General features: G+C 40.8%; 1 protein-coding gene across 8 annotated transcripts in view; it reads left to right on the forward strand.

The window, feature by feature from the left end:
- The window catches only part of NOS1 (nitric oxide synthase 1), a 419319-nt gene that overhangs the window by 348564 nt on the left and 44663 nt on the right, over positions 1 to 26092 (forward strand). For all 8 annotated transcript variants that reach the window (XM_069754681.1, XM_069754657.1, XM_069754671.1 and 5 more), the window contains 11 exons: positions 1222 to 1396; positions 2988 to 3089; positions 3396 to 3590; positions 4734 to 4819; positions 4916 to 5060; positions 6394 to 6498; positions 6630 to 6688; positions 9715 to 9831; positions 11308 to 11482; positions 13480 to 13618; positions 23499 to 23577. In XM_069754681.1, the coding sequence (XP_069610782.1) occupies positions 1222 to 1396; positions 2988 to 3089; positions 3396 to 3590; positions 4734 to 4819; positions 4916 to 5060; positions 6394 to 6498; positions 6630 to 6688; positions 9715 to 9831; positions 11308 to 11482; positions 13480 to 13618; positions 23499 to 23577 (1377 nt within the window). The remainder of the gene's footprint in view (positions 1 to 1221; positions 1397 to 2987; positions 3090 to 3395; positions 3591 to 4733; positions 4820 to 4915; positions 5061 to 6393; positions 6499 to 6629; positions 6689 to 9714; positions 9832 to 11307; positions 11483 to 13479; positions 13619 to 23498; positions 23578 to 26092) is intronic.

A 26092-nucleotide genomic window follows, 5' to 3' on the forward strand; every position in this document is an offset into this window, starting at 1 on the left:
TGGCCGACCCCGCACAGGGGTCGGATCGGGTTTTATGAAACCCGACTTTGCAAAAAGTCGGCGACTTTTGAAAATGAACGACCCGTTTCGCTCAACCCTAATCAAAACTATGAATTAACACATGTGGAATTATATACTTAACAAAAAAGTGTGAAACAACTGAAATTATGTCTTATATTCTAGGCTCTTCAAAGTAGCCACCTTTTGCTTTGATGATTTGGACATGTCCAAAGACTTTACTTAAGTCAGATATACAAAATCAACCATTGCAAAATAACCGACTAGTAATAGTTTATTTAAAACTACATTACTAGGTGAGGGGTATTATTTAGTGTCATAGGAAAACATGTCTAGATTCATTACATCCAGGCATAGTTTTCTTGGAAGGAGAATGTTGCTATTTTTTTTAGTAGAATTGTCAGGATAACTAGAAATTATAGAAGTTACAGTTCTGTTCCCATGATGAGTACTTGGTGAGTTTTGATATTGCAAATTGTAGCATTTCTGTGCCTATTATTTTATTTACATTTTTCAACGCATGTCAGCGCATACCAAACGTGCATTTTTTACCTGCAAATTTTCCACACGTAATGCAATTTTATGAGGAAAATCTTCACATAAACCTCAATGAATTTGACATGTTGGGGATTTCAAACACGCGCCACAGGTCAATTTCTATTGTGTAAAAAATAGCACACTGGGCGGTAGATTTCTATAAAGTATAAAGCCACATCTGTGTGGTGATACATAAGGCTTGTTCCACCCTTTATATCATCATTGGAATCAATAAGGCCACGTGCACACATTGAGTATTTGGACAGTTTTTTACCTCAGTATTTGTAGCCAAAACCAGGAGACTAATACAGAAGTGGTGACATGTTTTCCGCAGGTCCTGGTTTTAATTTACAAATTCTGAGGTAAAAACTTGCCAAATACTCAATGTGTGACTGTGGCCCTAATACATTTGTGTATTAGAACATTTTTATTTCAATTGTTCAGTTACAAAAGCTTGTATATTTTTATCTTCCTAATCAGATTATTTCCTCATGACGCTACAGAGATTTCCATTGGCTCTGTTATATTATGATTTTATAAAATTCCAATATAACGAACAACTACTTTTACATATACCAGATATCTATCGCGTGTCCATATTAAACAGTTTGTGCATATAATTTAGATCCATTGTAATATTACATAATTTCTAATTCTTGTCATCAGGTTTGAATGGTTCAAAGATCTGGATCTGAAGTGGTATGGATTGCCGGCTGTGTCCAGTTTACTATTAGAGGTTGGAGGCCTGGAGTTTACAGCTTGTCCTTTTAGTGGATGGTACATGGGGACTGAAATTGGAGTTCGAGACTACTGTGATAACTCCCGCTATAACATACTGGAGGTACTGTGGCCTGGTAAAGAGCTCCATCTTTTGGTAGCATTAGATAATAAAACATCACTATCAGTTAGTCCTATTTTACTGTCCACCAGATTATATATACACATTATATATTCAAGACACATAAATGGTGCAATAGGTGGCCAATATTAACCAATGGACAACAAAATATTACATCTTATTTGCAAACATTATTTTACTAAAAGGAAGCAACATTTTGAATAATGTATGTAATATTTCCATTTGCAAAAACTAAATCATACTGTAATTTTATTAAAATACTGTTGCAATACATAACGGAAGAATCATTAGTCTAATGCTCAGATCGAGAGGTTATAGATCTGGTGTAAATTATGTAAGCTAAGGCTACGTTCACATTTGCGTTGTGCGATGTTGCGTCCGAGACGCAACGCACCACGCAAAACAAAACGCACCAAAACACACGCTAAAACGCAGCGTTTTGCGACGCATGCATCCTTTTTTGCACGCAAAAAAAATGCAACTTGCTGCGTTCCCTGCGCCCCTACGCTTGCGGCAAAAAAAACGCATGTGTCGCAAAACGCAGCACAACGCATGTCCATGCGCCCCCCCATGTTAAATATAGGGGCGCATGACGCATGCATCGCCGCGGTTGCGCCCGACGCAACGCAAATGTGAACGTAGCCTAAGAAATATATTAAAAAAAACTAAAATGTTTTATCAATTAACAAAATACAAGGATAGGCAACAAAAGAAAATAGAAAAGTGCACCTAAATAATTTTTTTCTCAGGTGAAAAAGGAAAAAGAAGTGTATTCTGTGGATAGAAGCGACTGTATGGCTCCACAGCTGCTTCCGTTAAAAGAATAAAAATAAAAAAATAAATGAAGAAAACTTGAACCTGAAAGTATGACTTTCACTATTTTTGGTAGTTAATATACCAGATGGAGTACCGTGTTGGTGTAGAGAGCAGTAACTTGAACGGCCTTTGTTATTTGCGTAGTGTGCGTTAAGTGAGTAAGACATGAAAATCATTAGAGTACCAAATAAATCAATAGCTGGAGCTCGCTGAATGGCCTTTTGGAGCTTGAAACAAAGGTAAAATCCAGAACCAATATCAGCTTTTCAAACACAACTACATTATTGAAGATCGAATGTCCCCGGATAAGGTGTTATACGAGCATGCTCATGTGCTAACCGAGTGTCTTTGGCGTGCTTGAATAATATGTTCGAGTCCCCGCGGCTGCATGTCTCGCGCTATTCAACAGCCACAGCACATGCAGGGATTGCTTAACAAACCGGAAATCCCTGCATGTGTTTTGCAGCTGTGGAACACACGGGAGACATACAGGTGCAGGTACTCGAACGTATTTTTCCATGAACACCAAAGCACTCGGTTAGCACCCAATCATGTCGGATCACACCTTATCTGAGCACGTTCGTTCATCACCAAATTAAATTTCACACGAAGTAAAAATATTCAGAGAGAAGAGATATATAGAGTAATAACCAATGTTATTGTTCACCTTTGCTAAAATAATCCAGGCTCATTGTGCTGAAAATGTTACATTTCATCATTTTGGACAGATCATATTTAGTAAAACTGTTTCCTGCAGGAAGTCGCTAAAAGGATGAACCTGGACACAAGAAAAATGTCTTCTCTATGGAAAGACCAAGCTTTGGTGGAAATTAATATTGCAGTTCTGTACAGTTATCAGGTGCGTCACAAATTTATGTGATAAAAATAAATAAAATAAGGATACTCTAAAGGTTATTCACTGTGGACAATGAAAGTTTGGTGAATATGTCAGTTATATGGATACACATATATTATAAGCTGTAGACAGTCCATTAGCTATTGTCCTGAAACAGCGCCACTGCTGCTGCTGCTGCACATTCATTTAAATAAGATAAAGCTGTAATACCAGGCACAGCCATAAGACAAGCGTGGCACTTTAAAAAAAAAATAAAATGAGAATATTCCTTGATCATAATGAGTTGTTTTCTTTTTTTTTTTTTGTCAGAGTGATAAAGTAACAATTGTGGATCATCACTCTGCTACAGAGTCATTTATTAAACACATGGAAAATGAATACCGGTGTCGTGGAGGTTGTCCTGCTGATTGGGTCTGGATTGTACCCCCAATGTCTGGGAGCATTACTCCAGTATTTCACCAAGAAATGCTCAATTATCGTCTGACACCTTCCTTTGAATATCAGGTAGTTTGGTTCATTTGTCTTAGAAAGTGCATAGAGAAATATCTGAGTACTAAGCTCCATCCTACTCCACTAAATGTCCATCTTATTATACTAAAAGCTTCTGGTAGACTTGTGGTAAGGCTGTGATCACACTATCAGTATTTGGTCAGTATTTCACATCAGTATTTGTGAGCCAAAACCAGGGGGTGGGTGAAAAATGCAGAAGAGGTGACATGTTTTGGATGATTTTGGCTTACAAATATTGATGTAAAATACTGACCAAATAATAAACATGTTAACGTGGCCTTAACTGCAGACACTGATCATAGTAATACTCTTATGTAGAGATGAACGGATCCGTGGTTCTGGTATCCAACTCAAACTTTAGTCACAAATTCAATTAAAGTACCAGAACTGTACCCGAACTTGAACCTGAATCCAAATCCCATTGAAAACAGTGGGGACTCAAACTTTGGAGATGGAAAATTCTCTCTTTCCCCCTGGATTTCCCCTATAACTCCGAACATTGAAACGGACTTCTGGGAAAAGTCCATGTTCGGAGTTTAGAACCATCCGGTACGAACCCCGAACTTTTGATTAGAGATGAGCGAACTGTGAAGTTTGGGGTTTGCACCGGACACGTAATGTCTGGTGCTGAATTCCGAACTCCAAACACGGACGTCTCCTGGATGTCCGTTTTACAGTTCAGGAGTCTAGGGAAGAGAGAGAAAGAGAGATTTTCCAGCTCCAAAGTTTGGGTCCCCATTGAATTCTTTGGGGTTTACGTTCAGGTTGAAGTTTGGGTACAGTTCCGGCTCCCGAACTGAACTTTGGACCAAAGTTCAGTCGAACTCAACAAACCCAAACTTCCACAGGTCCACTCATGACTACTCTTAAGGCTTCTTCTCACGAGTGCTTGATATGAAAGTGTGCTGTTTGTGTGCCGCAGAGACCACATACAGACTCATCCGTTACAGTGGCGAGCACACAGAGCCAGTACAACCGGAATTTGGAGATATGACTGGGCTGACTTTTTGCACGGCATTCTGAACCCAGCTTAAGGAGCAGTGCTAAAACCCTGATGGAAATAAATTGTAGTCAGCAGAAAGTTTAGTAAACCATCATATACTGTACCTGACAATGTGTATATTTTGGTATGTGCAGCCTGACCCTTGGAATACTCATGTTTGGAAAGGAGTGAATGGGACTCCAACTAAGAAGCGAGCCATTGGGTTCAAGAAGTTGGCCAAGTAAGTAGTTATCCAAGTGTCTGAAAACAGACAGTACAACCAATTGATGGTTTATAATGTTTACTATTTATAACATCTGCTAAATTGGTATTGCAGGGCAGTGAAATTTTCAGCAAAATTGATGGGACAGGCAATGGCCAAAAGAGTAAAAGCTACAATCCTTTATGCGACTGAAACTGGCAAATCTGAAGTCTATGCAAAAACATTATGTGAAATATTCAAGCATGCCTTTGATGCCAAGGTCAGCCTATTGTATTTCTTGAATCAATGAGCTTGTAAGAAACATGTAATGATGCATCATGTCAAATAAATGTCTGTGGACTTATGAGAAAGGAGACTGGTGCATAACTAATAACTCTGCTATTTTTCAAATTTCAAGATTGCTTTGTATAGCGCTAAGATCGTACCGCCTTCTTAATGGCTGGCCATGTAGTGGTATGTTCACATAGAGCAATCACACACATTTGTTGCTGAAATGGCCCTGATTTATGAAAAGGTTGATGTGTCAATGACATTTCCACAACAAATGGTCTACATGTTACAATATACTAAGGATTTGTCCACACTGAATTTATTTCAGGAGTAAAAAAGCACAAGTTTCAGGAAACGCTCCATTTTTGGAAGAGTTTTTCTTTTCCTGAAATAATTCCTGAATTTTAAAGAGGTTATGATGTGTTTTAGAAGATTTTTTTTCCTAAGAGTTTATTGCAGCCTCTTGGTTGGACACTGCATTGTCAAAAGAGTTTTTGAGGGGGTCTGCCACAATTTTTTTGCAAATTTACTTTGGATGTGTTGAAGTCCTAAGGGATTGCAAATGGTGAAATTCAGGGTAGAAATCTGCAGCATAAATTGTAGATTTAAAATCCAAAAAACTAATCAATTTTCAATGTTTATACTGCGTGTGATGAGATTTTTATCTAATGTGATACACTGAAAATTTTCCACCAAGAACATCTAGACAGAAAATCTCTACAGTGTATCCTATTTGTGGAAATGTTTCTGCATTAAATCCACAGCTAATTTTACATTCAGATTTTGGTTTGGATTGACTGCAGATTTCACTTTTACTACTCTGAAAGGGGTGAGATCTGCTGCAGAAATTGATATTCTGCAGATTCTAAATGCTGTACAACATGTTCAGCAGCAGCAATACTCATGTGAAAAAAATTGCAGCATGTGGATGAAATTTGTTAAATCTCATCCGCATAATTGCTACTGTAATTCACTGTGGATTAGAATCCACACCAATCCCTCCATGTGTAAATTTAGCCTATGATCTTTGCGATATGGTTCATTTCAATTTACGATTCATTTGTTTTATAATATACGTCAATTTCTGCCCTAAATTATTTAGGCCTTTGGAGGCCCCTTAATTGCTTCTAAACTCTGCCCTCTTCTTCCATCTCCTTTAAAAAATGAAAAGAGTAAAATCGTTTTATACAATAAACTCAAAGCATGACCCTCCCAGGGGACTTGAGTTGAGTGGTACAGCTTTACACAATGTTTTTCTAATTTACCGTTGTATCATTTATCCATTAAAGTTTTGCCAATAAAGCAAAAACTTTTCTCTGTAGACCACGCCAATGGAAGAGTATGACATTGTGCATTTAGAGCATGAAACCCTTGTCTTAGTGGTGACCAGCACCTTTGGAAATGGAGACCCACCAGAAAATGGCGAGGTATGAAGCACATGTATGAAATCCTTATTTTGAGTGCTGAAGTTGGATATTTGGGGAAAAAAACAACTGCTCAGGTCATGTATTTCCACAGAAATAACTCACCTAATATAGTATTGTTTTCTCTGTTATAGAAATTTGGTTGTGCCTTGATGGAGATGAGACATCCTAATTCGAACATGGAGGAGAGAACGTGAGTTAACATTATGCCATAGAGGCAGATTCCTTGCACCCAATAAACCCTCATTTATTAAGACTTCTACTTACCAAACAATCCTAATTTATGTGGGACTGTCTTGTAAACAAAAATATAAAAAGATAGGGGATATCCTAAAATTAAAACTAGACATTTTGGAGCCTTACCAGACAAATTGGAGACAAGCTTTAAAATGGTCCTGAATTGAGACATCACATGTTGGCGAGTATAAAAGTTGCCCTTCATGCCAGTAGAAGCCATAGAAACTATATTTTCCTAAACTGCTTTGGAAAATGAAAACTGCACTATTGTTCACTGTTGTAGGCAAAAAGTCAGCTTTTTCTTGTCGTCTCTGTGCACATTTCATCTCACCCTTATATTTAGCAGGAATAAGTTCTCATCAAATGCATAGATGCATGGGGCTATAATTAGCTAACTGAAGGGCAAAAGAGAGTCATTTTGTCCTCCATCAGGGTGGTATCTGTTGGCATACCTTTTTTTCTCAACCTTATGGGAAAGCGCAGCAGACTGTGCAACCAGAGTTGCCAAGCATCCAGAAATTCCTGAACAGTTTGTAAAAATAGGACACTTTTTTGCCCTGTCTGTAAAAAAAAAATTTAGGCGTTTGTGATATTTTTTGAGGCTGAAGAAACTTATACAGATATTTTATAATTGTAATTATCATAATTTTATAATTCACAGTGAATGTAGCTAATGACTTTATATCAGAATTATGAGCTGCAGACACATGTCACTGATAATCCTAAAATTTATTACAGTTTTCCAATTTGCCTACAAAAAATATTGCCTGTCTGTGTTTTTTTGATAAGCTGTCTAGAAAAAATAAAAAGTCAAGTTATCCACCCTGTGCACAACAAATGTCATTGTGTGTGTCTTTTACAAAAGGCTCAAACTTTGTGTGACACACAAACCGGCTTCTGAGAAATAGGACACTCTAAGAAAATTTGATAATTATTGTAAATTCTTGTTCAAAGTAAATAGGTTTCAACCATTATCAACTAATTGAGAGCATATAATATATGTCATGGGTTTACCGTGACAGAGAGATGCCAGATGACCCCAGCAGCTGATTAGAAGCACTTCACCATCATATTAAACAGTGCAGGTTTCTGCTAACAGTGCAGCGGTTAATGTGTTCAGTTGAGAGCTGCTAGAGATTTCCACTGTAGATGCTCTCAGCTGCTCAGTGTTGGCCTCTCCCCTCTTCTATCTATACTCGCCACTGGCTATCAGGGATGCCAGTGTTAGTTTCTTGCTTTGAACTGTTTATATTAAGACTGTTGCTTGGTAGTGATGAGCGAGTGTACTCGTTGCTCGGGTTTTCCCGAGCATGTTCGGGTGGTCTCCGAGTATTTGTAACTGCTCGGAGATTTAGCTTTCGTTGCCTCAGCTGCATGATTTACAGCTGATAGACAGCTTGAATACATGTGGGGATTCCCTAGCAACCAGGCAACCCCCACATGTACTCAGGTTGGCTAGCAGCTGTAAATCATGCAGCTGAGTCAACAAAAACTAAATCTCCGAGCAACGAGTACACTCGCTCATCACTATTGCTTGGTTTTTCAGTTGTGTGCATTTCCTTCTCTCTTATTTGTTTTTTCCTTCCTTCACTCTCCAGTGTTCGACTCTGGTGTGTGTGAGTGCATATTATCGTGATAGGTATTTTTGTTTATCCCTGTACATGTTCCCTTGTTAGTATGGTTTGAGTATTTTCATATACTACTATTATCGACTTCACTGGGTGGAGGAGGGAACAGATTAAGGGCAAAGTAGTGCAGTGGGGTTGGTGCAGTGCGACAGATAGGCAGAGACCACAGGAAAGTACAAAGCAAAGTGTCTTTACTGTCCAAAGTAACTCACAAATGGAAAACAAATGGTATCCTCTGAATCGCAGCCAAGGAGTCAAGACAGTCCGTATCTAAGACCGGTTGCCATGGGCGACTGCACCACCATGTTACGCCAAGGGGGTGCCAGGCATTTTGGCTTCACTTGGCTCCTTGTTACTTCACACATAAGCCAGATGTTGAAGAGCCACCTGTTTTACAAACCAAGACTGACACCCTACCCTTTGCTGCAGGGTTTTTAAATGGAATCTGTGGTCATGGGCCACTTGTAAGACCCTGATGGAGAGCGTGAACTGCCCCACTACCATCCTGTAGTTCGCTCCAAAAATAAAAGCCATTGTCGGGTTTTCCTAAACATTGCCTTGGCCAAATAATTTGACCAGGTCCACACTTACTTTTATTTTGCATTGCAATCATAGCTATGCCTGTGACTGCAATGCACTCTAGTGGCCTCAATGCGCTTCTATGCACATCCTGGAGGACACATATCATCCCTCGCATATGATCCCCCTCACTGCCTCACAGCAGATTCAGGAACTCAGCATGGTATGTGGCCCAGGCATCTTCACTATTAGAAGTAATCCATGAAGCAGAGATACTGTAGCTAGGGCACACTTAGCGCTAGTGACAGGGAAGGAGCCCTGACCCTAGGATATCCGACAACAAAATCGTGACAACATATTTGTAGTATACAATAATTTTTTAATTAAAATATCACAAAATTGAACTTTAGCTCTATGTGTATCTATGAAGATCCTTGTTCTTTTGATTTGTGTTTGAAATATTGATGTACAGAATGAGTAATTTACACATGATGACAACCGTTCAGGATCTTCCCTTTGGCTACTATATGAAAAACTGTCAAATTTTGATGTGACAGTAAAAAGACAGTTTCTTGATCTATGTATTACAAATCATAATAATTAGATTTCATAGACACTTTTTTATCCAAAATAAACTAAATATGACTAGACTGCATCCCAAATATGCCAATAATAATTAAATACTAAATTCTCATTTTAAGCAAAAATTATAGTTGTTCATTGTAAAACTATAGGGTTCTCTTAGGTTTCTTTCCTTGAATGGTTGTATCAGTTCAGTACATAGATGAAGAACTCTACCTTCACTTCATATTATTAATATTGTCTTTCTCTTTAGGAGCTACAAGGTGCGTTTTAACAGCGTGTCTTCTTCTGCTGATGCTCGAAAGTCATCTGGAGATGAGACAGGCCCTGGAGATAATTTTGGAAGTGCAGGTCCCTTTGCCAATGTAAGGTAAGTATAGGATATTCTACAAATATTTACACTGTTCAGCATTGAAATTGCAACAGCAAGAAGGAAGAGTAATTGACTTATGGAAATCACAAGATCGATACCTTGGGAAAATGCTGAAATCTATTTTGTGAAATATATCATCAATATCCAATCACCATGGGTCAATTTCTACAATCCTCTCTGCAAAAGACCAGCCTTGTCGCTTGTCAGCTCTTCTCTACATTCCTTGGAGGTCGCCACATTCAAGTCAATCGCCAGACATGTACCATCCCACAAAAAGCAGAGTGGACCAAAGTAGAAGTGATGTTGTTGTCACCACCTCGTAGCAGTAGGTAGTTGGCAGATTGTACATCACTAGGATATGCCACCAATGTTTACACTGAGACAACACTTTTAATAGCTATCTGGATAAGACCTTGGAAACTGGTTTATAGGACAAATGCATATATATGACTCTCACTATATAATATGGTTCACAATTTTTACCTCATTTGAATGTATTTATAAAGAAACTTGTCAGCATGCTTTTGCAAATTTAAGTAGTGATATGGCTATATATATATATGGCTATATAGGTGCCTGTCCCTCAGTATTAAAGATCCAAAGACATACTGACAAGGAATTTAGATTGTGAGCCCCATCAGAGACAGCGATGGTAATATGTGAAAACTGTAAAGCGCTGCGGAATATGCTAGCGCTATATAAAAATAAAGATTATTATTATTATTATTATTATTATTATTATTGAGACACATTTTTTGTGCAGATCTGATGAGCCAGTCATGAGAAATCTAGAGAAGGAGCCAGATACAAATCAGGCTGAATATGGACTGCTTCTTTAAAGTGCACTGACACGCCCCAGTGCACTTCCAGCTTAACTTGCATAAAGCTTCTTAGTTAGATTTTCTATGACTAGCACCTCGGCGCTCTGTACAAATATATATTATTACTGGGGACAATTGCATATGCATCAGTACCAAAATCAAAGCAAAAAAACAGCTTTACCAACTCCAGGTCAGATTACTAATGTACTAGCAAAATGCAGGAGATCCCTAAGATAAAGGCGAGGGCATCACAGGTGCAAAATACTGATGGAGCAACCACTCACAAACCTCCCAGTTCAATGATGGGTGTGGTTTTATAGTATTAAAAATGCACACAAATGAAGCTTGCATAGGGCTCTAGTCACACAGCTATGTGTGATGCAAAGTGTCTGGCTCACAACCACCCAATGAATTGCTGCCCCTGCCTCTATCATGGGGGTCTCCTACATCCTGCTAGCGCATTGGTAATGTGACCTGGAGTTGGTAAGACTGTTTGCTTTTTTGTGATTTTTCTTGAGTTTATATCCTTTGATGGCCGTTTATACAGCCATACCACTACTTCCCTAAATAAATACGCCCAGACAGGTAGTCTTTACTACATGCCTATACAGCATTATAGTTTGGGTTTTTACTTGTTTTTATTCTATTTTAGATTCTCAGTCTTTGGACTTGGTTCAAGAGCTTACCCTCATTTCTGTGCCTTTGCCCGAGCTGTGGATACTCTACTAGAAGAGATGGGAGGAGAACGAATTTTAAAAATGGGGGAGGGAGATGAACTATGTGGACAAGAGGAATCTTTCCGAACGTGGGCTAAAAAAGTTTTCAAGGTAAAATTTTTAGCTAATAGTTAACACATCTAGAGTGTGAAAAAGTCATGTATACATTATTCTACTAATAGAAAACCTTTGACTATAAACCTTTTTGCCAACGGACTACTTGATATGCCTCTTATTTCTGAACAAGAGTAACTGATTTTTGCATAGTTTCAGATTCGTCTTTGCGCCCTTGATTATGCATGTAACGGCAGAGGTAATTAGATCAACTGTAGTAGTAGGTATAGATGTACCAGAGCTTAGCTACCCAATGCTGCAAAGTTTAACTGGCCATTTTTAGCAAAATTAGGGATAAAATCATAATTTGTCATAATTAAGTGTTTTTATGTATGACCGCAGTCTTTGATAGTCATCAGAATTCATAATGAAAATAATGAACATTGCCCTGCAACATACTGTATTTAAACATAAAATACTCCAATAATGTGTCTAGGTAGAATATGGATATTTTTGATTACGGTATAATATATATGTATACATATATATTATTTTTTTCATTCTGATCTACTAGCATGTTTTATGAATCATTGTAGTTTCATTAAATTAATCAATATTTTTAACTTACTATTATTTAAGAGGGTTTTCTCAAAATCATAAATAGCTAACATTTCAAATCTCTTGTAAAAAGAGGCACTTTGCAAGTTTCCTTTTATTAAAAATCTTCTCTGTTTTCTAGAATGGAGGGACTATTAATTTGATAGTTTTCAGAGGTTGTTAAGGAACGATCAATATTTTATCAGAAGTGAATGATTCCAGGGCAAGCAGCACAGCGAGCTTTATCGCTTATGTACTTCCCGATGTTGGAAAGGCAAAGCTGCCTCTATTTTCCCGCATAGGAGAATGACCATTCAGGCTCAGCCATATGCCTCTAGCCCAAACTGTCAATTATCAGAAGCATAACGCCTCCCTGTAAGCAGGAAGTCAGAAGGCTGGAGAGTGGTGTGCTCCAGAAGAAAATAGATGAGAATAACCCTTTACTACCCTGCAAATCTACCATTAATCTGCTTAGGGTGAAACTTAAAGGGTTAAACAAGACCAATATTAGGTCATTGGTGGTCCACTTATTGGACCATTCAAGATATTTCTCGACTGAATTATATGGAATAATGCTGCAATATCTCAAAAGGTTTCATGGCATTCTTCAAATAGCAAATTGATGGGTGGTTAGCATTAATTTGACAATATACAATATAATATTGATGGCTCATCTTAAAGGAGTTGTCCACTACTTGGACAGCCACTTCTCAATCACTATATATCTCCTATGTGAAATAATAACAGCCTGTAGTCACCTCCAGGGTGGGTGCTGCTCCAGCGGTGTTGGCGGCTGGTCTCCCAGGGCTCGCGTGACTTTGTTAGGCTATGCAAGCCCTGCAGCCAATCAGAGGCAACTTCACTGTCACTTCCTTCAGACAAAACTGGCACCCAGGAAAAGTGAGAGCTGCTGCTGCTTTATGACTTCCTTCTGATATCAGTTTTGTCTGGAGGAGACCAAACGCCAAAATCAGTGGAAAGGCACCCGCACCACAGATGAGTATAGGTTATTATTATTTTCCGTGGGGGAAATATAATAATTGAGGTGGGGTTCTCCAAGTAGTGGATAACCCCTTTAAGTTATCGATTTTTAAAGGCTGGATAACCTCTTCAATTTGGCTTCAGTGAATGCTAGGGTTACATTTCTATACCGATATCCAGTCAGCACATATAATTCATGTAAACTTTCAAGTATTAAAGATACAAGTGTGTGTATTGTTTTCTTGCAGCAAGTAGGAACAAACCGCAAAAAATACATGATAAAAATAATCTGCATCTATGAAATTTGACACATTTACCTGCAATAGCATTCATTAGTTGATTGCCATCATCTTAAGTTGATGCAAGACTCCAGATCTCATGGTAGAATCCACTGGGCTGGCAGCGTAATAATAATGTTTTTTGGTAGTACGTGGCTTGGAATAACATAGGTTACTGTTGATCTATGTTGGACACAGGCCGCCTGTGATGTCTTTTGTGTGGGAGACGATGTGAATATTGAAAAAGCGAATAATTCACTGATTAGCAACGACAGAAGCTGGAAGAGGAGCAAGTACCGGATCAGCTTCGTGGCCGAAGCTCCAGAGCTCACACAAGGTATAAAAACCAAACGTAATATCTACTGTAATTACAGGAGCACTGTCCAGTTTTTAGAATTACGTTCTGACAGGCTTCTGTTACCACTGAAAGCCTATGGTATAACTTGCAGCTCTACTGTACCCGCTAAAGGGAAATCTGACAGAAACCTGATGGATGCATAACTAGCATATAGTATCAATTATGATCTGTGTTATCATTTTTGGAAGAGCATCTTAAACCGGTTCATATGGTGCCAGTGTAATCAGAGCCTAAAGCTATTTTTCTATGTCAGAATGACTCATATTTTCTGTGAATATTTCATAAATATTTCTTATTTTTTATACTAATTATGTGTTATAGTTATTTTATCTTGCCAAATTAGGACATTTGGACATAGAGAGGGGTCCCCACACATGAAACTGCCCTCTATAATCCAAAACTAAGAGCTATTTGAAAAAGCCCGAGAATACAATCTGGAAATATTCTACGGAAGTCCATGCACAGACTAACCATTTTTCTATTAACAAAAAATCTTTCAGAGCAACAAATATCAAACATGGCCAACTTCATTTCAAACAATAATGGTATGTGATCAGTCAGCTAAAATTGTATTTTGCTCTTGAAGCGTAACTGCTGTTTGAAATTTTATTTCATAAATCAACAGTACATGTGAAAATAAGCAACTTTGTAATATATTTTATCAGAGAAATCTGCTTCTTTTTCTGCCAAGACTGATCATTCATTTTCAAACTTTGCAGTTTACGGGTAAAATCTGTATTCAGCGAAGGATTGTTACATTACTGAAACAGGAGATGGCGGCTACAGATTTTACCTGTGAATTGATAATTTTTTAAATTAAAAATCAGTCCTGCTAGAGAAAGATGTAGATTTCTCTAAAATATATTTCAAAGTGTCTTATTTTCATATGCGCTATTGATTCATGAAATGAAAATTAAAAAGACGGCAACACTAACTTTCTTTCCAATGAACAATTTGGTTGAAATTGCCTTTAGAGAAGTTCCTGCACTGGCAGTGCCTAACTAAACATTTATTGCATTCATCAGAATGGTGGCCATCTAATAGTATTACTGACTAGCTATGACTGTGACTATGACTGTACTGTACTGTACTATGACTGACTAGCTAGCTATGACTTTAGTCAGTAAAAGGAAGAAAGGAGACAGGGAGCCAACCTAAAATAGACAGCTGAAGGATCAGACTTGCAGTTTTACCCAAAAATATGAGCCAACCCATCTTTGTTTTTTTTTTCATTTGATCAAGATGCCTGCATGGCGTTGAATTGCATCATGAATAAGAAAAAACCCTCATTCATCATTTCTGAAGAATTGATTTACTCAACAGCTCAGCCCACCTTGCATGTTCATCCAACTGGATTACACCCTTCAAGGTTGTGATGAGTCATTTATTATTTACTCCTGGTCAAGGGTTAAAAGGGCTAAGGTTAAAGATGTCACATTTCTTTTGTATTTTAGGGGATGTGCTCAAACATTTACATACCCCAGCAGAATTTTTTCTTTCTTGGCCTTTATTCAGAGAATATGAATAACACCAAAACTTTTTCCCCACTCATGATTAGTGGTTGGGTGAAGCCATTTATAGTCAAACTACTGTGTTTTCTCTGTTTAAATCATAATGACAACCCAAAACATCCAAATGACCCTCATCAAAAGTTTACATACCCCATTTCTTAATACCGTGCATTGCCCCCTCTAACATTAATGACAAGTGTTGAGCCACCTCCCTAGTGTTCGGGTTCGGTTCGGTTCGTCGAACAGGAACGTGTTCGACGAATGTTCGTCGAATGTTCGATGAACACCATCAAACCCCATTGAAACCAATGGCAGGCAAACACAAACACCTACAAACACATGGAAAATACATAGAAAATACCTTAAAGGTGTCCAAAAGCTGACAAACTGCTCAGAAGACACAGCAAACACATGGAAAAGTCACAACTACATATAGTCATGCGAAAAGAAAAGAGGTGGAGGAGTAAAAGGAGGAGGAGACATAGATATAGGCCTGTCATGCCCTTCTAAAATCAAGAAAGGCTGGAGTAAAAGTCTAAAATCACTCTACCAACACCCAGACGCCTTGACAAAAAAAATAAAAAAATAAATATCTTTAGGTAGAATGGAGGCGGGCCCATTCAGAACACTTTCCTTAGAAGATGTAGTGGTACCCCCGTTGGGAGTTGTGCCAAAAAATGAACCCAATACATTCAGACTAATCCACCATTTGTCATATCCAAGGGGCAGGTCAGTAAATGACAACATCGACGCGGAACCAAGTACAGTACTATGTACTGTACCTCCTTTGACGAGGCAATCAGGCAGGTCAAGAAGTTGGTAAGGGGCACCCTAATAGCCAAAACAGACATTGAGGGGGCGTTCCGGTTACTACCTGTGCCTCCGAATAGTGTCCTCCCATTGGGCTGCTTCTGTGAAGGAGCATACTAAATAGATCGCTGTTTGCCCATGGGGTGCTCCATATCCTGTTCACTATTTGAGGCACTTAGTTGCTTCCTCGAATGTGTCATCATGGACGTTTGTAAGGCGGCACATATTATCCATTACCTCGACGACTTCTTATGCCTGGGCCCAAAAGATTCGCCACAGTGTGAAAACACGCAGTAGTCCACCTGTGAGAAGGAGAGAGCTGGAGGGAGAGTGGACACCCCAGAGCCAAAGGGTTAGATTGAGAAAGAAAGAAGGCGGTGTAGCTTGCTTCATGGGTGGGGTACTCTGCTGAGTAGCAGAAATTGCTACTAGGCCCAAAAGGATTTCCTGGGCTAGATGCCGGTCCAAAATAGTATTTAGGTAAACAGGCAGTGTAGCTTGCTTCATGGGTGGGGTACGCTGATGAGTAGCACTAAATTCCACTAGGCCCAAAAGAGTTTCCTGGGCTAGATGCCGTTAAAAAGTAGTACTTAGGTAAACAGGCGGTGTAGCTTGCTTCATGGGTGGGGTACTCTGCTGAGTAGCACAAAATGCTATTAGGTACAAAACGATTTCCTGGGCTTGATGCAGTTAAAAATTAGTAATTAGATCAACAGGTGGTGTTGGTTGCTTCATGGGTGGGGTACTCTGCTGAGTAGCACAAAATGCTATTAGGTACAAAACAATTTCCTGGGCTAGATGCAGTTAAAAATTAGTAATTAGATCAACAGGCGGTGTAGCTTGGTTCATGGGTGGGGTATGCTGCTGAGTAGCACTAAATTCTACTAGGCCCAAAAGGATTTCCTGGGCTAGATGCCATTACAAAATAGTAGTTAGGTAAACAGGCGGTGTAGCTTGCTACATGGGTGGGGTACGCTCCTGAGTAGCACCAAATTCTACTAGGCCCAAAAGGATTTCCTGGGCTAGATACTGTTACAAAATAGTAGGTAGGTAAACAGGCGGTGTAGCTTGCTTCATGGGTGGGGTACGCTGCTGAGTAGCACCAAATTCTACTAGGCCCAAAAGGATTTCCTGGACTAGATTCCGTAACAAAATAGTAGTTAAGTAAACAGGCGGTCTCCTGACACCTTTCGTTCTCCTGTAAGACCTTGCTATGTTTTATTGCCACAATAAAGACTGAAGTTTTCTCCGGATGGTGAGTGCTCTCTTTTGCTTCTTGCATATTGTATTGAACTTTGGCTGTTTTTCACGGAGCACCCGATTCCTTAAAACTGGCATGATTTACGCAGAACAAGCTTGCTTTCATCCCCTGCCTCTGATATTAACCAGCTGTTAGTGCGGACTTTTTTTCTTTTGTTTGGCAAACAGGCGGTGTAGCCTTCTTCATGGGTGGGGTACGCTGCTAAGTAGCACCAAATTCTACTAGGCCCAAAAGGATTTCCTGGGCTAGATGCCGTTACAAAATAGTAGATAGGTAAAGAGGTGGTGTAGCTTGCTTCATGGGTGAAGTACGCTGCTGAGTAGCACCAAATTCTACTAGGCCCAAAAGGATTTCCTGGGCTAGATGCCGTTAAGACATAGTACTTAGGTAAACAGGCGGTGTAGCTTGCTTCATGGGTGGGGTACGCTGCTGAGTAGCACTAAATTCTACTAGGCCCAAAAGGATTTCCTGGGCTAGATGTCATTACAAAATAGTTTTCAGGTAAACAGGCGGTGTAGCTTGCTTCATGGGTGGGATACGCTGCTGAGTAGCACTAAATTCTACTAGGCCCAAAAGGATTTCCTGGGCTGGATGCCGTTAAAAAATAGTAGTTAGGTAAACAGGCGGTGTAGCTTGCTTCATGGGTGGGTACGCTGCTGAGTAGCACCAAATTCTACTAGGCCCAAAAGGATTTCCTGGGCTAGATGCCGTTAAAAATAGTACTTAGGTAAACAGGTGGTGGGTGGCTGGGCTATTCTGCTGACAAGATGACACTGAAGCTTTGGAGCAGACCTCTGAATCCCAGGCCATACTATGAGTAAACAACTCTGCAGACGACCCCACCCACCTGAAATTGATGATGGCTACGTCATGTAAAACTCAGCAAGGGGGCTAAATAACGAGTCTCCATTTTTTCGAAAAATTCGGCCACAGACACCACTTAAGTGGCATCAATTTTGCCAGAGTTTTTTAAAATGGTTGGTGAGGTGATTTTCAAAAATCATCAAGCTTTTAGTCTCCCCAAGATGACATGGGTAGAAAAGTCCTTGCGGATCCAGGATATGTTCATCTTGATGAATGTTAGTCTGTCTACATTGTCACTGGGCAGCCGTGTGCGCTTATTTGTTAGCACACCACCAGCAGCGCTGAACACACGTTCAGAGAGAATGCTGGCTGCAGGACACGACAAGATCTCCAATGCATGAGTGGTGAGCTCAGGCCATTTTTCAAGATTAGAAGCCCAAAATGAGCTACTCAGGTGGGCTACTCTGCTGACGTGCAGACACTGCTTTTAGGCCCAAAACGAATAAATGGATTAGATGCAGTGGAAATTGAGATACACAGGCGGTATAGTTTGTTTCACAGGCGGGCTACTCTGCTGACGTGCAGACACTGCTCCTGGCCCTAAACTATTAACTGGATTAGATGCAGTGAAAATTGAGATACACAGGCGGTGTAGTTAGTTTCACAGGCGGGCTTCTCTGCTGACGTGCAGACACTGCTCCTAGGCCCAAAACTATTAACTGGATTAGATGTAGTAAAAATAGAGATACACAGGAGGTGTAGTTAGTTTCACAGGCGGGCTACTCTGCTGACGTGCAGACACTGATCCTAGGCCCAAAACTAATAACTGGTTAGATGCAGTGAAAATTGAGATACACAGGTTGTGTTGTTAGTTTCACAGGCGGGCTACTCTGCTGACGTGCAGACACTGCTCCTAGGCCCTAAACTATTAACTGGATTAGATGCAGTGAAAATAGAGATACATAGGCGGTGTAGATAGTTTCACAGGTGGGCTACTCTGCTGACGTGCAGACACTGCTCCTAGGCACTAAACTATTAACTGGATTAGATGCAGTTAAAATAGAGATACACAGGCGGTATAGTTTGTTTCACAGGCAGTCTATTCTGCTGACGTGCAGACACTGCTCCTAGGCCCTAAACTATTAACTGGATTAGATGCAGTTAAAATTGAGATACACAGGTGGTTTAGTTAGTGTCACAGGCGGGCTACTCTGCTGACGTGCAGACACTGCTCCTAGGCCCTAAACTATTAACTGGATTAGATGCAGTGAAAATAGAGATACACAGGCGATGTAGTTAGTTTCACATGCGGGCTACTCTGCTGACGTGAAGACACTGCTCCTAGGCCCAAAACTATTAACTGGGTTAGATGCAGTAAAAATTGAGATACACAGGCGGTGTAGCTAGCTTCACAGGCGGGCTACTCAGAAGACTATCAGACAATACTACTAGCCCAAAAGGATTGGCGGAGCTAGATTACACAAAATGCTGTGACAAACACTTGCACAGCAGTGGCACAGACCTGCCTGGCAAACAGTGCTATGAACTGCTGTAACCTACCCTGAAAAGGGCTGATATTACAACTGGTCCCGACTCCTCCCGACTCCCTAAACCTATCTCTCTGAAAATTCGCTCCAAAAAAACACTCTTAGACTGTATAGCGCCCACAGCAGCAGCGGTGCCGTCTAACACTAAGCTGCAGCAGTGAGGAAATGGTGGCGACGGGGCAAATAGCTGGTTCTTATAGGGCAAGGACATGTGACATACACAGCCGATGACACATGCCCTTGCTTGTGTGCACCACATGCACATTGCTGTGTGTGTGTACTGCTGATAGGCTGAGAGACTGCACCGCCCCACTGTAAATGCGGGAAAGAAAAAAAAATGGAGATCGGCGTTTTTTCAGCACAGATCTATCCCCCGCCCACTTTACACTGAAACAGTCAATTAACAATGATAAACAGTTTTAATGTGCAAATCAAGTTAGGCTTTTGGTGAACAAACAGTTATCGAACAGAAACTCGAACAGCCGAATTTTAAGCAAATTGTTCGAGTTTGTCGAACGACTTGAACACCGCCCAAAACAGCTCAAATTTGAAATTGGCGCACAGTTCGACTCAATCACCGCTCATCTCTATTAATGACAGCTTGAAGTCTTTTGTGGTAGTTGTGGATCAGGTTCTTTATTTTCTCAGATGGAAAAGCTGCCCACTATTCTGGGCAAAAAGCCTCCAGTTCCTGTAAATTCCTGGGCTTTCTAGCATGAACTGTGCGCTTGAGATCTCCCCAAAGTGGCTCAATGATATTGAGGTCAGGAGACTGAGATGGCCACTCCAGAACCTCCACTTTGTTCTGCTGTAGCCAATGACATGTCGTCTTGGCCTTGTATTTAGGATCGTTGTCATGTTTGAACGTACAAGTATGTCCTATGCGCAGGTTCCTGCTGCAAATGAGTGCAAATTTACCTCCATTATTTGCTGATAACGTGCTGCATTCATCTTTCATTCAACTTTGACCAAGTTTCCTGTGCCTTTGTAGCTCACACATCCCCGAAACATCAGCGATCCACCTCCGTGCTTTACAGTAGGAATGGTGTTCCTTTCATCATTGGCCTTGTTGACCTCTCTCCAAATGGAACATTTATGGTTGTGGCCAAAAAGTTAAATTTTGGACTCATCACTCCAAATTACCTTGTTCCAGAAGTTTTGAGGCTTGTCTCTGTGCTGTTTTGCATATTGTAGGTGAGATACTTTATGGCATTTGCGCAGTAATGGCTTTTTTCTGGTGACTCGGCCATGCAGCCCATTTTCTTCAAGTGTCTCATTATTCTGCTTCTTGAAACAGGCACACCACTGGCTGTCAGATAGTCCTGTATTTCAGGTGATGTTATTTGTGGGTTTTTCTTTGCATCCCAAACAATTTTACTGGTAGTTGTGGATGACATTTTGGCTGGTCTACCTGACCGTGGTTTGATTTCTACAGAGCCCTTGATTTTCCATTTGTTAATCCTAGTTTAAACGCTGCTGACTGGCATTATCAGTTCCTTGGATATCTTTTTGTATCCCTTTCCTGTTTTATACAGTTTAACTACCTTTTCCCGTAGATCCGTTGACAATTCTTTTGCTTTCCCCATGACTCACAATCCAGGAATGTCAGTGGCTGGATGAAAGATGCAAGAGTCTGTCTGGATCCCTGAAACTCACAAAGCTTTTATGCACATGCAGCATTTAAAAAGGTCCCTTAGTCTGTTTCAGTAGGCTCCACAATCATGGGGAAGACTGCTGACTTGACAGATGTCCAGAAGGCAGTCATTGATACACTCCACAAGGAGGGTAAGCCAAAAAAGGTCATTGCTAAATAAGCTGGCTCTTCACAGAGTGTTGTATCCAAGCATATTAATGGACAGTTGAGTAGAAGGAGAAAGTGTGGTGGAAATGGTACACAAGCTACGGGGATAACCGCAGCCTTGAAAGGATTGTTAAGAAAAGGTCATTTAAAAATTTCATGGAGATTCACCAGGAGTGGACTGCTGCTGGAGTCATTGCTTCAAAAGCCTCCACACACAGACGTATCGAAGACATGGGCTACAAGTGTTGCATTCCTTGTGTCAAGACACTCATGACCAATAGACAATGCCAGAAGCGTCTTACCTGGGCCAAGGAGAAAAAGAACTGGACTGTTGCTCAGTGGTCCAAGGAGTCCTTTTCAGATGAAAGTAAATTTTGCATTTCAGTTGGAAATCAAGGTCCCAGAGTCTGGAGGAAGAGTGGAGAAGCACACAATCTAAGCTGCTTGAGGTATAGTGTGAAGTTTCCACAATCATTGATGGTTTGGGGAGCCATGTCATCTGTTGGTATAGGTCCACTGTGTTTTATCAAGACCAAAGTCAGTGCAGCCATGTACCAGGAAATTTTAGATCACTTCAAGCTTTTTGGAGATGGAAATTTAATTCTCCAGCAGAACTTGGCACCTGTCCACACTGACAAAAGAACTAATACCAGGTTTAAAAACAACATTATCACTGTGCTTGATTGGCCAGGAAACTCATCTGACCTTAACCCCATAGAGAATCTATGGGGTATTGTCAAGAGGATGATTCAACAATGCAGACAAACTGAAGGCTGCTATGAAAGCAACCTGGGGTTCCATGACACCTCAGCAGTGCCACAGGCTGTTCGCCTCCATGCCTTGCAGCATTGATGAGGTAATTGATGCAAAAGGAGCCCCAACCAAGTATTGAGTATATTTACTGAACATACATTTTAGTAGGCCAACATTTTGGATTTAAAAATCATCTTTCAAGCTGTTGTTATAAAGTATTCTAATTTACTGAGAAAATGACTTTTGGGATTTCATTGGCTGTAAACTATAATCATCCACATTAACAGAAATAAACACTTGAAATATCACTCTGTTTGTAATGACTCCAGATAATTTGATATAAAAGTAATGTACACTGGCGCTGCACTGACAGAACGAGAGGGAAGAGAGGGGACTGAATCGGGGGGGTGGGAATTGAGCTGCAGGTGAGATGACAGGGTCTGTGCTATACCCTGTCTAAGATAAAACAATATAAAATATATGGATATATCACCTGCGCTATGGAGTGGTACTAATGGTGCGTGCACTACGACAACGCTTACACCAAAGAAAAAGACAAGGAATGCTCAGCTTAGAGTATAAGGTTGGCTGTACCTCAGATCTATGTGTATACTAAAACACTAGTGATTCTAGCGGGGTAATTTTTTGTCCGTTAATGTCTGACAGTGCAGGGGTGCTAATTAGCATAAAAACATGCACTTACTGGTTGCAGCGATGAGAGTAGCTGCGAGGATCAGGGAATGTCATTCCTTCTTGTGGGTTAGTGTGCAGGGCTGCACCGTAGGGCTGCAGGGTGGTGCCCAGACTGGCTTTCCCCAGAAGATCTCTGCTCACTGAACGTCTAGAATGGACAGGAACCGCCAACTCCTAGCATGCCCCGGCCGGAAGCAACGCCGGAGCAGTGGCAGAGTGTGGGGGGGGCGTGGCAATAGTTGTGACGTCACAAGGTGGGCGGGCGCGTGTCAGGGCGACCAAGCCAACGCGTTTCAAAGGATACACTCTTTCCTCAGGGCTGGAGTTCCCTGTGGGGCCCGTCCTTATCCTTATAATTATTCTTTGGTGTAAGCGTTGTCGTAGTGCACGTTGTCATAGTGCACTCACCATTAGTACCACTCCATAGCGCAGGTGATATATCCATATATTCTATATAATATGAGTTTCACTTTTTGTATTGAAGAACTGAAATAAATTAACTTTTTGATGATATTCTAATTTAATGAGAGTAAAGGAGAGTTAAGGAGTAATGAGAGTTAAGAAGTAAATTTGACCAGAGGTGACCAAACTTTTACATTCCACTATATAGTGGACTGAGATGATTAATATTGAAATTTACATTCCTTTATCTTTTTATCCAACATTTCTATCTTTGCAGCCCTCTACAGTATTCACAGAAAGAAGGTGTATGGTGCAAGGCTGTTAAGTCGACAGAATCTACAAAGTGCAAAGTCCAGGTACGAAAAATTTCAATGACTCATTAACACAACCTCATTTCATGTTAGAAATCAATAAAAAGATTTGTAGAAATAAGTTGTAATATCCAAGCTGTGCAATACATTTACTACGGTCCATTGTAATAATCATCCTTTGACTAATACATATGCAGCGCCCCAGGGTCCTGGTCATCGCAGTAGTGTCGCTTTCCTCCCGGGGAGAGTGATGCTACGTTCAAAGGCAAGGAAGGATAACTGCATCCAGGTATTACAAACATGCAACACATTCATACTCCAGGCCACCAGGGGGGAGCTTTTGATCCTATTTACTAGGTGACTCCCCATATATATATATATAACTGGTAGTCTGTAGGGAAAGTTAGAAAGTTCCAGACATCAGTCTGAGGAGGACAGAGGGTCCACTGAGCTGTGCATGCCCTCAGAGCTGCAGCTCCCAGAAAGAGACATTTTGAAGACAGAACTGTATTGCAGCGAGCGTGAAGGAAGGCAAAGCAAAGGAGAGGATACCAGAAGGGGACCAACCCCGAACAGGCTGCCTCCTTCTGAGGCGCAGAACACCGGTAGCCGGAACACCAAGGTAGTAAGGACTTCTACACCTTACTTCAGAGACCAGCAGGACAGCTAATTGCATGTTACCTGTCTGCACCTACACCCAGGAGGCATGGTGACTGTTGTGAATTCTGTTGTCAAGCTCCCTCCTGTGGTCATGAATGGTACTTCGGCGGGTTCTGTCCATGGGCTTCCTCTGGTGGTTGTGAGTGGAGCTGCGGCTTCTGAGTTTCCTTCCACAGGTGACGAGGTTAATTCGTTAGCTGGCTGCTCTATTTTACTCCACTTAGATCATTGCTCCATGCCACCTGTCAATGTTCCAGTATTGGTCTAGTTCTCTCCTGGATCGTTCTTGTGACCTGTCTTCCCAGCAGAAGCTAAGTTCCTGCTTGTTTTTCTCTGGTTTGCTATTTTTCTGTCCAGCTTGCTATTTTGATTTTTGTCTTGCTTGCTGGAAGCTCTGGGACGCAGAGGGAGCGCCTCCGCACCGTGAGTCGGTGCGGAGGGTCTTTTTGCGCCCTCTGCGTGGTCTTTTTGTAGTTTTTTGTGCTGACCGCAAAGTTACCTTTCCTATCCTCTGTCTGTTCTGTAAGTCGGGCCTCACTTTGCTAAATCTATTTCATCTCTGTGTTTGTAATTTTCATCTTTACTCACAGTCATTATATGTGGGAGGCTGCCTTTTCCTTTGGGGAATTTCTCTGAGGCAAGGTAGGCTTTATTTTTCTATCTCTAGGGCTAGCTAGTTTCTTAGGCTGTGTCGAGTTGCATAGGGAGCGTTAGGAGCAATCCACGGCTATTTCTAGTGTGTGTGATAGGATTAGGGATTGCAGTCAGCAGAGTTCCCACGTCCTATATTATTAGTAACTATCAGGTCATTCCGTGTGCTCTTAACCACCAGGTCCATTATTGTCCTTACCACCAGGTCATAACAGTACAGGTGGCCCAAAGTATTAATGCATCTCAATAGAGGGATAAGAGAAGTTCTGAGACCATTTTTTTTTCTTTGCAGTGTGTTTTGTCTCTCTTTTCCCCTTTACCTCTGGGTGGTTCAGGATACAGGTGTAGATATTGACATTCAAGGTCTGTCCTCTTGTATGGATAATCTCTCTGCAAGGGTACAAAACATTCAAGATTTTGTGGTTCAGAATCCGATGTTAGAGCCTAGGATTCCAATTCCTGATTTGTTTTTTGGGGATAGATCTAAGTTTCTGAATTTCAAAAATAATTGTAAATTGTTTCTTGCTTTGAAACCTCGCTCCTCAGGTGACCCTGTTCAACAAGTGAAAATCATTATTTCTTTGTTACGTGGCGACCCTCAAGACTGGGCATTTTCCCTTATGCCAGGAGATCCGGCATTGCGTGATGTTGATGCGTTTTTTCTGGCGCTCGGATTGCTTTATGATGAACCTAATTCAGTGGATCAGGCAGAGAAAATCTTGCTGGCTCTGTGTCAGGGTCAGGATGAGGTAGAAATATATTGTCAGAAGTTTAGGAAGTGGTCTGTACTCACTCAGTGGAATGAATGTGCCCTGGCAGCAATTTTCAGAAAGGGTCTCTCTGAAGCCCTTAAGGATGTCATGGTGGGATTTCCCATGCCTGCTGGTCTGAATGAGTCTATGTCTTTGGCCATTCAGATCGATCGACGCTTGCGTGAGCGTAAGGCTGTGCACCATTTGGCGGTATTATCTGAGCATAGACCTGAGCCTATGCAATGTGATAGGACTTTGACCAGAGCTGAACGGCAAGAACACAGACGTCGGAATGGGCTGTGTTTTTACTGTGGTGATTCCACTCATGCTATCTCCGATTGTCCTAAGCGCACTAAGCGTTTCGCTAGGTCTGCTACCATTGGTACGGTACAGTCAAAATTTCTTTTGTCCGTTACTCTGATTTGCTCTTTGTCATCCTATTCTGTTATGGCATTTGTGGATTCAGGCGCTGCCCTGAATTTGATGGACTTGAAGTT

Source organism: Ranitomeya imitator, chromosome 1 (assembly GCF_032444005.1).
Source record: "Ranitomeya imitator isolate aRanImi1 chromosome 1, aRanImi1.pri, whole genome shotgun sequence".
In the NCBI taxonomy this organism is placed as follows: Eukaryota; Metazoa; Chordata; class Amphibia; order Anura; family Dendrobatidae; genus Ranitomeya; species Ranitomeya imitator.